Source organism: Polyodon spathula, chromosome 27 (genome assembly GCF_017654505.1).
Source record: "Polyodon spathula isolate WHYD16114869_AA chromosome 27, ASM1765450v1, whole genome shotgun sequence".
In the NCBI taxonomy this organism is placed as follows: domain Eukaryota; kingdom Metazoa; phylum Chordata; class Actinopteri; order Acipenseriformes; family Polyodontidae; genus Polyodon; species Polyodon spathula.
Genome location: NC_054560.1, coordinates 2495211 through 2510774, shown reverse-complemented (window position 1 = coordinate 2510774; position 15564 = coordinate 2495211). Strand labels below are relative to the sequence as shown.

Here is a 15564-nt window from a genome sequence, read left to right as displayed (position 1 = left end):
CTGTTGCCCAGTTCTGGATTGCCATTAGTTTAAGGGACGGGGGTACCCTATATGATTTTAAAAATAACGTACACAAAATATCTGTATGTAAAATGTTATCTGTATATTCCCCATTTGGGCGTATAAGGAGAGTGCATTATGTTTTGCTTCCGAGTTACACTTTACAGGTCATTTGACATATTGCTGCTGCAGGTAGAGAAAAGTGCTTTACAGAATCACTATATAATGGAATCAACTGCATACCGTAACCAAACGTTTTCATTGACTCGATGGCTTAATGTGATTGAAATGAAAGTGTACAGACATGATCACATTAAGAGGTTTTCACTGTAGTGAGCCCGGGAGAATGGGAGAATGCAGCACACTCTCTCTAGGCTAAAGCTGTATTAGAAATAGGGTTGTTAGCAGCTTAGATTGTAAATGTGTAAAATTTACTCAAGTGCTAAAGATTTGGACTTTTGCCTAAACGATGTCAAAAATAATCAGGTCTAAGTGTTAGCCTCAGTGTTTACACAATAGTGTACAGTGCATGCCAAACTATTTCATATTCAAGTATTTCCCCTGTACAATTAAATAAGTTGTAGGTAACAAAGTAATTCCATAACCCAATTTGCACTTTCATTACCCACATACATCTCTAATGTGCAGTGTTGAAAGGAACACTTGAGCGCACGGCAGAAGTATTTTACGAAACTGTTTGTCAGTTTCATCAGCTATGAAACAGTAATGACCCTAACTATAAAGCATATTGAATAGGAAACACTAACATTCAGTGACACTTAGTTACGTCTTTTTCAAGGTCTTACACAACAAAAATAAAAGATCTTTGATCTATGAAAAAATGTATCACAGACCAACAGAAGAAAGACTGTCACTGAATGTTAAAAGGTTTATTCTAACGTTTATAAATGTACTGAGTGTTTTAATAGCTATAGACCAATACATGCAAGTTCAAATGAATCTGTGTATCAGTGGTGTTGTGTAGAATATCCTATACACTCAAAACAGAACACCTTTTTGACATTTAGGATGAAGACGTGTGTTTGTAATCAATAAGACAGTGTTTGTTTGTTTTTTTTTTTTTTAAATGATAACAACCATTTGTCAGAAAGAACATATGGATTAAGCCTTCAAAATGTTTGTTCAAATGAGTTTTACTACAACTACATTGTATGTACTGGCTCACAACATTGTGGAAAAAATTTAATACTGAACATGAAAACCTGCTATTTAAAAGCCACTACAAACTTTTCAACATCACAAAAACAGCAATAACAAAGAAGTAGCCTTACCAGGAGCTAAGCAACACCCAGGCAAAATGCGCTTTAAAACACAGGCGCGTTCATACAAACAGGCCTGTTTAACAGTGGAGATACACTAGTGGGTTCTGCAAACGGTTCATTTGTTTTCAATCAGTATAACAATCTATACTGCATAACACACTGTAAACATTTTAAAAAGAAAAAAGCATTAAGACACGTTGATCTGGGCTTGCCATAGGCTCACACGGAGCACTGATCCTCTGTAACAAATTCCTGGAAAGGCCCTATTGTAGACATTAAAGGAACTGAGCTCCAGCACGTGTCTGCAGAGGATTCCAGACACTGAATGAATGACCTCCTTTCCTGTTCTCAAAACATCCCTTCCCTTCACACAAAGCCTGCTGACCCTCACCTATGCCTTTGAAAGCCACTTCAAATTTGGAGAAACATAGTTTTTGCAAAGGAAACCTGATTAATCTATGTTGTTATTCCTTTTCTGCTGACAGCTGCTTTATTGATCGAGTGCATTGACAATTTTATTGACAATCAATAGTCAATCAATTCCCTCTCCTGATTGCATATTCAGGGTTATCCAACTGTAAACATGTTTACCCAAGACCTGAGGGATTTTTTTTGTTTGTTTGTTTTTTTTACTAGAAACACATTTTAAATTGAAAAAAAAAAAAAATCCCCCTTGACATCACCATCTGTTTTATACTGGTAATCGCATCAGAAGTTTGAGGGTGACAACCGAATTAAAATTTGGAACAGTTGAGAAATAACTGAAACCTTGTATCCAAATATAGGGCATGTAGTAGATTCAGTTTCACAGTGTCCGATTCTAGCGTTTACATTTTATTTAAATCGCAGATACATGACAGATGTGTTGCAGTACAACTGTGATTCACAGAATACGTTGTAAAGTTTTAAAAAATATTAAAAACGTGAAACTGACACAATGGTGCTGTATCTGAACGCTGTATTTATATATTCTAAATGAAAGCTTTGTTTATCTCAGATTCCATTAACTATGTGTTACATAAAGCTTAATGTTCTTGTACTTAACAAGACATTTCTGCGACATTCTAGTTTAGCGAAGTTACGTCCTGCAACTCAGCGTGTATGCGACAGTGTATAGACGATTATGGCTACAGTTATCAGCTCTTATTTAAAAGAAATACTAACATTCTCTACACATTTGAACCTCTAAATAGTGTTTATTGTGAGGACATTGGTGGAAACACCAAATCAGAACCTTATACTATAAGAAAACACTTTATTATTATTATTAATAAAATATAAAATTACTTTTAAGTGTAATAGTATACCATTACGTCACGATTTCAGCCATCTTAAAATGAAGAGTAATATGATTTGGGGGGCAGAGCGAAAATGTTCGAAATGTTTACATTCGACTGTGACTGAATTTCGCAATGGAGAATCCTCCCGTTCCTGTTTTGTGATACATGCCTGTTTATTATTACTTCACAAATTAGGATTCATTTAAAAAACAAACAGAAGCAATCCAATAATAATAATAATAATAATAATAATAATAATGATAATAATAATAATAATACAACCGATTACAAACACAAACAAATTGCAACGATCATTCACCAAAACAGGCTACACAAACTGTCGCTCTTTCAACAGGTAGAAATACACTTTTAAAATAAAACACCTACCATATATCACAGTGCAAAATCTGAAGATATAATCAAAAATGAACACTTTAAATGGAAGGAAATGTAAACATAACACGAGTGTGTTCATTTAAATGTTCCTCGTACGGCCATTGTAAACATTAATGTATACAGTTGCTTCAGTAGCTCCGAACGAAGGGCTACTCACGCTGAGTGAAACAACATTTAAAAAATAAATAATAACAACAACAACAACAACAACAACAACAACACATACAGTTACGTATTCAAGCAGATCTAACGAAGGCCATCATGTTTATACTACCAGCAACTTATAATCGCTTAAAAATGCATTTTCTAAAGAGAAACAAGTCCGAGATTAATTCGATATTTATTTATTTTTTTATTTCAAATTGTTGACACGGGGTCTGTTTTTGCCCACCCCCCAAAAAATATATTGTTGTTTCTCCAGCCACATTTTCCATAAACACTTTGAACAACGTAATACCTTTACTGTTGACCACGCATAATCTTTCATAATGCACAGTTAACTAAAAACTAAGTCTAAACGGTATTTTAAGACCCCGCTTCAGAAAGCATTACTTCTTTAATTTACCTAAATTAAAATTACGCAGATGACAGGAATATAACTGGGGATAGCTGTAGAAGAGACACAGTATCGTGAGCGGTACGCGCTCGCAACGAATACCCATGTGTTGTTGTTTTGTTTGGTTGTTTTTTGAATGCGTGGAAATACAGTAAACACACTAAACATTTTTTTTTTATATATATAAAATAATAATAATAATAATAAAAACTTCACAATTAATTGTTTACTGATTCAACACTTCACGGTAATGAAAGCGAGCCACCAAAAGCAAAAGCTTTATCATGTTGCAAAATTATTTCAAAAACGGGGAAAAAAAAAAAATAGTAAACTTACCTAAATCAGCTTCCGTTTTGTTTTTGTAAACTCTTGGGAACGGGAAGGGACATCACTACCTTCCATTAAAAACGATAATAATAATTTGTTTTATTATTAATAACAACAATTAATTAATTAATTAATTAATTAACTAACGTTACGTTTATTTCATCCGAACACCTAATCCGGGTTTAATGTCTGGTCTGATATGGAACGAACATTGTATCCTGGCTTCATCTAAGGCGTGCTAACTGGCGAGTTGACAAAACCGATCAGATGCAAATTCCTAACCCCTGATACAGGGGCAGGGCTCGGGAGCTACCCCCCACCCCCCCACCCCCCCGCAGAGGGACCGTCTGCAAAAACAAACAAAAAAAATATCATAAAATTAGCACTATGGGCTTCCCCTATGAGCAATTCAACAACAGACACGGTTCTTTTCAGCACTATCTTTTTACAACCACGTAGCTCTTTGAGGACGGTCCCTGCTTCTTTCACAGACGTATTTGAACCATAGCCCGAGTTACTGTCTCGAACACACATTGCTGTTCAAATAGTGTGTTCTGTTCGCTAGTGCTCTTTGGAAATGTTAATAGTAATTCAATTTAAAAACTGATACGTTATACATAATAATACATTTGGGTTTGTAGTTTTTGGAATTAAGTTTGTGTATGTACACATATGCGCTACACATACGCCTATTCCATAGGCTAGCAGGTGTTTACATATTTGAAGGAGGAGGTGGGTGCTATTTATATATGTTATGTTTGTATTTTAAACATTTAGTCACAGCACTAAAGTGAAAAGGGGTTGTCTATGTTGAAGAATCAGACACTCAAATTCACAGCACTCTGCCTGTACAGTGTATCTTAATGTAAATCGTTATAAAGGAAACCAAATGACTTTTTCCTTATTCTCTGGATGTGGGGAGGGTCCTTTACTAGATAGCTTTGGTAAAATTGTACAGATCAAGGATGGTCTAGCAGTGTTTCTGTTACCCAGCAATGCATTTTGTACTCATTATTATTAATAAAATCCAGATATATAGTTAACAAATACATACAAACATGCCTCAGTGTCTCAACAAGCAGCATCTTGAAGGATCCCAGGGTGTCAGCTTCAACATCATTACTGGGGAGTTGGTTCCAGACCCTCACAATTCTCTGTGTAAAAAAGTGCCTCCTATTTTCTGTTCTGAATGCCCCTTTGTCTAATCTCCATTTGTGACCCCTGGTCCTTGTTTCTTTTTTCAGGTCGAAAAAGTCCCTTGGGTCGACACTGTCAATACTTTTTAGAATTTTGAATGCTTGAATTAGGTCACCGTGTAGTCTTCTTTGTTCAAGACTGAATAGATTCAATTCTTTTAGCCTGTCTGCATATGACATGCCTTTTAAACCCAGAATAATTCTGGTCGCTCTTCTTTGCACTCTTTCTAGAGCAGCAATATCCTTTTTGTAGTGAGGTGACCAGAACTGAACACAATATTCAAGATGAGGTCTTACTAATGCATTGTAGTTTTAACATTACTTCCTTTGATTTAAATTAAACACTTTTCACAATGTATCTGAGCATCTTGTTAGCCTTTTTTATAGCTTCCCCACATTGTCTAGATGAAGACATTTCTGAGTCAACAAAAACTCCTAGGTCTTTTTCATAGATTCCTTCTGCAATTTCAGTATCTTCCATATGGTATTTAAAATGCACATTTTTATTTCCTGCGTGCATTACCTTTCACTTTTTTCTATTAAATGTCATTTGTCATGTGTCCACATCTGGTGTGGACTGTCATATTGATCAGTGTATGTTTTATCTGGTGTGGACTGTCATATTGATCAGTGTATGTTTTATCTGGTGTGGACTGTCATATAGATCAGTGTATGTTTTATCTGGTGTGGACTGTCATATTCATCAGGGTATGTTTTATCTGGTGTGGACTGTCATATTCGGGCTGCATATCAGATGTGAGTCAGTTTCAGTTACAATGTGCAAGACAGCTGAGACAGACTTTGATAAATGACTTATAATGACTCATGATCTTCCAAGCAAAGAGTTATGGTGTTTCTACTTTTGTCCAAATAATAATAATAATAAACCTGTTTATTATTATTATCATTATTATTATTATTATTATTATTATTATTATTATTATTATGAATTTCGATTATATATGTATATGTATACTGATGATACTATGTAATAATAATAATAATAATAATAATAATAATAATAATAATAATAAAAATGCAGTGTTTTGACATAGAAAATTCTCGTAAGAAAAAAGGACAATATGTTATCCTGTTTATATATATATATATATATATTATATTATATATATCATAATATTATAATATATACTATATATATATATATATATATATATACACACACACACACATTTTAACTCAAGGATGGTTTCTTTCAATTGCAATGAAAAAAGCAGTTGTTATGCAATATAATATATACACCTAAGGATAGCGACAAAAGTCATTCTGAAATACTGTACCTCTCTGCCTGATCTACAGCTGGGCAAAAATTCCAGAAGTAGTTTACTAGTCTGACCTTTGACCCCCAACCAGCGGCACTTCCTGACTAGCAGATGAGCTGCAGCGGGGGAGGAGTGGTGTTACCCATGGTGCCTTTCGGGTGGCGAGATAATGGAAGATTAAGTTGGTGAGGTTTCTGTCTCTGCAGTGTTTGGCCCGGCTATTTTATCTCATTCTAACTTGTTGCTTGAACAGATTTACATTTTCTTCCAGGATTGTGATTACTTATTTTCAAATCCTTGCTTGGAAATTTAAAAGTGTCAGCTTGTTGAACAAGTTTTTAGTGCACATGCTGGTTCAACAGATAATTGAAATTCTGGTTCAGGATAAATAATAACACATTTTATAACCCCAGTACTGTAAAATGCATAACTGCTAAATTAATCTGTAGCTGTTATAAACCTTTACAGTTGTATGAAGTAGTTTAACCAATGTAACCAATATATATAGAGTAGCATTGACTCTCTCTACAGTTCAATACATGCTGATTTTGATGTAAGATTTTAACAGGGAGCTGGAACAAGGGTCCTGGTCTATAACCCACCTCCAGTTTTGAATCCAGTAGAGCAGGGGTCTCCAGCCCTGGCCGTGGAGAGCTACAGTGTCTTCTGGTTTCCATTTCTACCGAGCTCTCAGTTACTTAAGTGAACCAGTTATTGGCTTTATTAGTCAAGGATTAACAGGCGTTCCAGATCTTTAGCCATTGATGATGTAAAGACACCTATAAGACCTGCAGGTTTGGGGCTCTCCAGGGCCAGGGTTGGAGGCCCCTGCACTTGAGGCCTCATGCATTAAACAAGAGGCTTCAAGTATTGAGAGTTTAAAACAAATCACTGTGTGTAAAAAAATGTTTCCTACCTTTTGTCCTAAGTCTGACCCCACTTAATTTCAAACAGTGTCCCCTGATCCCGGTTTCTGTGCTACAGTCCTTACAGTACTGGCTAGGTGTTAACTGTCTGCTCCTTTGAAGGGTTTAAATAATGAAGTTCCCTCCTGCAGCAAGCAGCTGTGCTTTATCACTTATATAGCCACCTACTGGTAAGACTGGAATCCCTTTCTAAGTCATTGAAAGTAATTTCCATTATACTATGCCTCCTAGTGGCGATCCTTATGAATGCCAATTAAAGGGACACTAATTCATCTAATTTTCCTAATATTTTATTTAGCAACTTCATTTGTAACAGTGCTGAAAGCCCATTCATTCTGTCATTGTATGTGAATGACTGCAAGGTTCTAGAATGAGAGCCTCAGAAAATACTCTGGAGCTTTACAATATCGTTCAGGTTTGAGATATACTGTAGAGCTCTGTCACGACGGGCGTCTGCTGTGTGGGTGCGTGCATTCGCTGCTGAGTGACAGGCAGGACGGGACGGAGGTTGTAGTTGTTATGCCCGCAGGCGCACAGGTTTTATTAACATAGAACAACACTAAACAGCTTACATGACACTATCAACACTGATAGTTCCCAGACGATATACAACACAATATAAAGCAATATAACACTATAAAAACTATCAAATAAAAGGTGCCGTGAAAACTCCTATTAAAGGAGGTCAGCTTCTACTCCTCACTCACTATACTCTGGTGGGATTAATAATCTGCCCCTGGTTAGAAATGAAGAGTCTGGGGGTCGTCTTTGATCCTAATCTCTCATTTGAGACTCATATTAGGGAAAGTACTAAAGTATCTTTTTACCATTTGAGAAATCTAGCCAAACTTAGACCAATTATTTCTGATGCCAAGAGACTAATTCTTGCCTTTGTTTCATCTAGAATTGATTATTGTAATGCACAATTTTCTGGTACCACCACTTGAATTCTGACTAAAACCAGGAAAACTGAACATATTACCCCTGTTTTGGCCTCTTTACACTGGCTTCCAGTGCAGCATAGAATCGATTTAAATATTTTTCTGTTAACTTACAAGGCGCTGAATGGATTAGCACCAAACCGCACTGTGAGATCACAGGACGCCGGGCTTCTGGTTATTCCGAGGGTCAACAAAAGCAACACAGGAGGGAGGGCTATTTCTTGTAGAGCTCCGAAATTATTGGATGCTCTGCCTTCGTTTGTCAGGGAAGCTGGGACCGTTACAGTTTACAAATCAAGACTAAAAATGCACTTTTAAAAAATGTTTTTCTTATCTCAGTGAGTTTTAATGTAATTTTAAAATTGCTTCTTTTGTATTACGTGTACACTGTTATTTAAATATGTTATTTAAATGGTCTGACTGGGGGAGTTGTATGTGTGACATGCTATAGAAATGTATTATGGTTTGTTCTTTTTTTCCTGCTATGTACTGTACTGTGCTTTGCGACACTTTTGTATAAAAAGCCCTATATAAATGCAATAAATAAAGAAATAAATAAATAAAAACACAGTGATCAGCGGTTTCAATTTGCTGGCTCACACACACAGCCGTTGCCGAATTTCAACTTCTTTACGTACTGATCCCGGTTCACTCTCACGGCGATCAGAGGATTTCAGCAAGGTCTTTCAGTCTCTTTGTCCAGGTAGCGTGGACGATCTTCAGCCTGTTGACTTGTGGCTTTACAGAGACGCTGAGGTGTATAAATGGGACTCGACACCCTGCTGGGACACCCCTACCTGCTGATTAGATTCCACAGCTGGTAATCACACACAGCAGGCAGCCTCTCCCTGCATATCATTAATTATTTATAATGCATGCACATAAGATTTACAACACACACACACACGCACACAAAGCCACCTCTTCATGTGCAGGGCTCATCTGAAAACAGTCTAATGGTCTGCAAACAAAACATTATTTAAAACAATCTTGTGAACCGGGCCATAAAACAAACTTCTCACAAAAAAAGTTAATCACATAAGCTGGCACAGTTTATAATTTATTTATACCAATTACCATTGCAATGCAAGGGGCACAGAGTGCCCTGGCTTTCCACCAGTCGGAAGGCTTGCTCAAGACAAGCAAGGGTCCCTGTGGGGCTCACCTGGTAAAGACACAACCACGGCAGTGCAGGCTTGCCGGCGATTCCACAGGAAGGGTCGTATTAGCTGTGGCACTCCTGCAGATTAGGCAAAATTGGCAGGGAGGAACATTATTGGACATGGGGGAAAAGACAGGAGTAAAATAATAGGGTACACTAGTACATGTAATCCCTGCTGGTCCCTTTGTCAACAAACAAACTCACAGCATTGCTTTTCAGTGGTGCTCCAATTTCTTAAGAAGAATTTAAGAGCACGACTTATCAACAGCCTCCGATGCCATGTGCCACATTAGCAGGGTCTAGGGGTAGCCCTGGGTGGTCCTCTTACTCCTGGCTCGAGGGTGCAATCCGAGATCCAGAGGAGAGGAAGTGCATCTCTGTGTTGGCAGTGCCCTGGGGTAGGTTGGCGCCCGCGATACGCTGCTTGAATATGAAGGGGAAGGCTTTCTTGAAGGCCTTGCGGAAGTTAGTTCCCATGAAGGAGTACACAATCGGGTTGACACAGGAGTTGGTGTAGGACATGCAGTGAGCCCAGATCTTCACCTTGTAGATGTAGTAGTCACGCTCAAAGCTGGTGCTGAAGGCCTGCACCAGGATGTAGAGCTGGATGGGGCCCCAGCAGAGGGCAAAGAGAAGCACCATGACAGCCACCATGCGGGAGATCTTGGCTCTCATCGCCTCCGAGCGCCCCGCCAGCAACTGCAGCTGGAAGTGGGGAGACTTTTTAAACACCCTGAAACTCCTGACTAGCTTTATGAAAGCGTATGCAGCTTCAAACTTCATTTCTTTTGTTCTTACTGCCCTGCTGGCTACTTTCACCTGAGTTCAAGAACTATGCCAGTGACCTGCCATAGACACATGTAAGGTAAGCTTAATCAGCATACTCTTACTTCTATGTCTTTATGGAAGTAAAAGCCAATCCCATCTAGTGATCTGCCGCTTGGGAAATACGTTTAATTTAGTATTGCTGGCATTACAAATGCTGGGGGCGAGATAGTGCTGGGCACATACACATACAAAAGATACTTTGGCCAACCAAAATGTCATCTGAAGCTACTTACTCTTATTCCAGGTCCCCAATTGTATTGTTCTTAATTTGTTTCGCTTAAGACGAATTCAGGATATGCAAATATTTAAAATACAACACTGCAGATAAACTGTTGAATCCTGGAATTCAAGCATCGATCCTCGTTAGAAAATGTTCGTCTGTTCTTCCGGTTTTATCCACCATAGGCCCAAACCTCCATGATTATGAGAATAAGAAGGGCAGTGCTTATACCTGATAGTTGTTGTCAGATGGTTCCACAGTGGGGTGCCCCATCTGGAACAGCATGGCGGTGTAACACACACAAATGGTCACCAGGGGGAGCAAGTAGACCGCCAGGAAATTGTAGAGGATGAAGGCTTTCTCGTGGGAGATGGAGGGGAAGTGTTCGGTGCAGTAGGTCTGTGGTCCGAACCATTCCCCTTTGGTTATCCGGTGGTACATGGGGACTGGGATGGACACCAAGAATGAGCCTGCAGCATAGAAAGGGAACAGGCGGGAGTCCAGACAATGCAAGGCCACTTCTTGAACTTTTCATCATGTGTGCAGTCATTCAGAGTGGTTCTTATTGCAATCACTCAAACACTGTTTTTCTTTTTTGATCAGTCTGTGTTGCTTTCATCAGAGTTCAGGAGCTGCCCTTCAGTTCCTGCTCCCTATCATCACTATAGCTAGCCTGTGATACACTAGACTTACAGTAGAAGAGCCAGTGCCATCTAGTGGTCTGCGATTTTAGTTTTGCTGTTCACTAGATGGTGCTGATGCTTACTAATATAAAGACACATCTACAAAAAAGCTTGGTGGTCCAGTGGGTAAAGAAAAGGGCTTGATACCAGGAGGTTCAATCCCAGCTCAACTACTGACTCACTGTGTGTGACCCTGAGCAAGTCACTCCTTGTGCTCCATCTTTCGGAAACCAAAGTCCTATTGGAAGTGACTATGCAGCAGCAGTTATGATGCATAATTCACTCCCTAGTCTATGTAAGTCGCTTTGGATAAAAGCACCTGCTAAATAACTCATTAATAACAATTTGTCTATGGCAGGCAGCTAGAACTGAAGAGCAGCAGCTTAACACAGACTTATCAAAGCACATAACACAATATCATTTGAAGCTACTTACTCTCGAACATGTGCACTGTAGCAGGCATCTGAGAGATCAAAGAGGAACAAGCGACCCACGCATTCCATATTCATTCCAATCCCTATTGCTAATTGTGTTTGCCTCCAAAGGTCACTTTATGCAAATACTTCAAGCTTGTAAATTAATGGCAATAAAGTCAGAATAACAGAAAGAGAGATCAGGACGGACGCAAGAGAACATAAAGATATCAAACCTCATGTTCATTTGTCATATGACCAATACTACATGGCACATAGTATTGGACATATTCTAAATAATATGTCTTGTTTTTGAGGTTTGTTAAGGGATTTGTACTGTTTCCCTACTACAGCAGCAATAAGGCATATGTCAGAAAGTTGTTATGGATATTATTAAGCTACTGAACCCTGGAGGCGAGAGGCCAGCTAGGGAAGTGGCTGACCAGAATGGAGGCATGAGGCGGCTCATTTTTCTCCCTAGGCTACGTGTAGATGAGCTTAAGGCCAATGTTTCACACTTTGTGGGCTCCCAGCCAAGATCTGCAATTCAACACGACCAAGATTCGAAACAACAGGCTCCTGATTGCTTGACTAACCCTACGCCACATACGCTAGTGCCTTTACTGGATAAACTTTTTTGTTTTAATCCTTAATAAAACATGACATGCAGCTCAGACGAGAGCCTTCTCCTGGACTAAATGCTGTTCGGACTTTCCAAGCTGATCTTACCTAGCCAGATCCCCAGACTCACTGCAGCTGCGACTTGAGGAGTTCTCTGTCGCAGGGAGCGCAGTGGATACACCGTCACGTACCAGCGGTCAACGCTCATCGCTGTCAAAGTCACGCACGTCGCCTGGGCAGAAACCTGGAAAGAAAGAAAGATAAACCACTATATATATATATATATAGCTATATATATATACTATATATTATATATATATATATATTATATATAAGACATTATTCAATGTTAAGATTCTACATGCCTGAACTGAACCAAAGAAGCGAAAGTCTTCTTTCAAACTATCCAGTAAAATAATGCGAATGGCCCTGAAACAACTCAAACAGCTTAGGCAATAGCCTAGACTTCCCATAAGAGCCTACAAACCAGTTTTAAAAAGAGCCTTAGTTTTCAAGTTGGTTGCACCCCAATTACAAAAAAGGTCTATCAATTGTATCTGAAACTATGAGGGGTGACGATTATTTTTCAGCATGAGTGCCACTTTTTATTCAATAGCCAAATGTTATTTTTCAGCAAGGGACGTTTTTGTGTCACCCCTCCTACATGTCCAACCTTCTGGCTCCTTGTGACCCCACCTTCTCTCTTCAGTCCTTTGGCTAAGGCTTACTAGCCTCTCCTCTGTCCAGGTTGATGCCACAGGTTTTCAGCCATTATATACCCAACTTAGGAATGTGCTTCCCAGGGCCATGAGGGACTCCGAGAGCCTTGTGTTTGCAAACACACACACGTCTTTAATTCTGCTCACACTGTAAACTATTAGATCATCACTCAGGGTCTTGTATATGCCACCTGACTTATTATGGAATGAAGCAACTTTGAATTCATCCAAAATAGACTTCAGCAGAACAATTTGGAGAGTGTTCCTAATGAGGTGGGCAGCACCTATAGATTAAAGGCTGTATCACCTAATGGTGATATCAGAAATTATATCAGAAAAGTTCACCCCAAAAAATAAGAAACCCTTTCTGTAGGGCTGAAAACTCAGATCTCACCCCTGGGCTCCTAGGCTGTATCGTTTGGCCCTGAAAGGTAGCCATGGTAGTTTCCCACCATCCTTTATTCAAACTCAGCTGGATGACTACCGTGGCTTTCGCCATTTTGAAAGACCAATGTATCTAAATGACAGTCACCTGCTGGATGTAATTAACTAATTTGCACATGAAATCCCCGAAGATCCAGCTGGGAAGTGGGTACAGCGCGGCGGTGAAGGGCACGCAGCACACCAGGAAGATGATGTCAGTCGTGGCCAGGTTAGCTGGAGAATGGGAAGCCATTTGTTCGTTAATTTGGTTTCAGTAAAATAATTGGTACTATAGTTTGATACAGTGCATATGCTCAAAATGCTGAGGAACAATTTAAACTCAAACTTGAATACAGTATTCCGCTTTTGGCAGGACAAAGAAAGAAAGAAAGAAAGAAAGAAAGAAAGAAAGAAAGAAAGAAAGAAAGAAAGAAAAATGCACTTACCAATGTAGAAGTTGGTGACAGTCCTCATTTGCTTGTGTTTGGTAACGACGTAGATGACCAGGGAGTTGCCCGCGAGCCCCACCACCATGAGAATGGCGAAGAAGAGGGGCACGAGCCAGGCATCAACCAGGAACGGGGGGTTGAGCGGACCCGAACTGTTCCTGCATAGACCCAGCCCGACACACGAGTCATTGAGCAGGAAGGCAACGGAGTCGTTCAAACTGGGGCTCCCCAACACTTCAGGAATCATCTCTCTAATAATAATGCATACCTATACATTCAATGCATAGTATTGAAGGCTCATGCCAAAACGTGATTATTATTATTATTTTATTATTATTATTATTATTATTATTATTATTATTATGATAATAATGTATGTGGCACCTCACCTCTCAAGCTACTAAAACTGTGTTCCTTATAATAAAATTAAAATAGAAACATACTGAGAAAATAAGACAATAATAATAATTATAGACTTTAATAATATAACTTTAAAAGTACAGTACATTGATGAAGGCAATGTCTGTCGACTTGACCTAGTTTATTAAGCTGCACGCAATAAGAACAATTACCTTTAAAGATTTAAGTAGTTTGCCCACTTCAGACTATTTTGCGCTGCTCCAGAAATGCCAAACTATTATAAATGGGGCTTTCCAAATAACATTAGTAAGCGCACAACATTTTGAGGCTGTTTTTGAAGGAGAACAAAAGGATGTTCTTCGAGTAGCAAGAGTACAAAGTGACGAGGATCTCCCCGAATGCCGTGCTGCTGCCGGACTGATTCGGTCGGTTTATATTATTCTTACTAGACAACCAGACTTCGCGGTGGATAAAGAGAGCTGACACGCATTCTTCAGGTAGGTGACTTGTCACTGAAGTCCATTCAGTTTGCTTTGAAAAAAAAAAAGCTAATTCTGTCTGGTAGGTTTCCAAATAAATTCAGAAATACTAATAGTTCATAAACTAATTGCTGTTTGCCAAAATCAAGAAGCACAACACCTTTGGAATGAAAAGGCAAGAAAATAATTTCCTGATGGAAATGAAATTATACCACGGCTTTACCAGCCCGTCTGTATATTAAATTCACAGCGGCTTTTCTGCTGTTGCGTCTGATGTCCATCCAGACCGTGCTGCTTTTTATATGGTTCTCCCATCTCGGGGGTGGGACGGGGGACTGCAGCGAAGGGGGAGCCAGTAATGCTTATGACATGTGTTACCTGAACACATACTGGTATATGTGTGTTTTTGGAGCAGGTCTGACGCACATGACGAACATTTCAGTTCTATAATTTGACAATCGCCTACACTAAAGTGAACAAATATGTGCTTCAATCAGTAAACCTTGGTGCATGAGTGATTATACATAAACATGAAACAACTTCCATATATATTTCATTTATAGCCGTCATGTTCTTTGCATAAAATTAGGATTAAATGCTGGAATTTTATGGAGGTTCTGAAGTTACTGCATCAACGAGGCAGCCCTTACACCTGACATTCTGGGCCTGGCCTCCTTAGAAAGACTTGACCGGAGGGGTATGGCATTGATTTAGGGGAACTGGATAATACTTGTCTGCGTCGAATGCTTTTAGCCCCCGATCTTTCATGTATGCTGCATTTACGAACATGGAGAAAAAGACCGAAAGAGATCTATAGCACACCGGTATGTCAATATATATATATATATATATATATGGAATGCTTACATTGTGTTATTTTTGAGACGACAGGCAGTTTTAGGGCATACTGTAGGGTCCACTTACGGGCACGTTGCAACTGCAGACTGGATGCATTCTTTAACACCAGATTTGTCCCAACAATGTAGATCGGTATAAAAATTTTAGGTAACTATACGGACAGC

The 15564-nt window shown here is 39.0% G+C and overlaps 1 protein-coding gene across 1 annotated transcript; it reads right to left on the bottom strand.

Annotated features, from left to right (window-relative positions):
- Window positions 1-9215: 9215 nt before the first annotated feature.
- LOC121301345 (G-protein coupled receptor 54-like) lies at window positions 9216-14794 on the bottom strand. The gene is made up of 6 exons (XM_041230660.1): window positions 14276-14794; window positions 13701-13954; window positions 13364-13488; window positions 12221-12356; window positions 10627-10865; window positions 9216-10052 (listed from the first exon to the last, which is right to left on the bottom strand). The coding sequence occupies exons 2-6, from the start codon at window positions 13948-13950 to the stop codon at window positions 9672-9674; spliced, it is 1131 nt and encodes a 376-aa protein (XP_041086594.1). The 5' UTR covers window positions 13951-13954; window positions 14276-14794; the 3' UTR covers window positions 9216-9671.
- Between the last annotated feature and the right edge of the window lie 770 nt (window positions 14795-15564).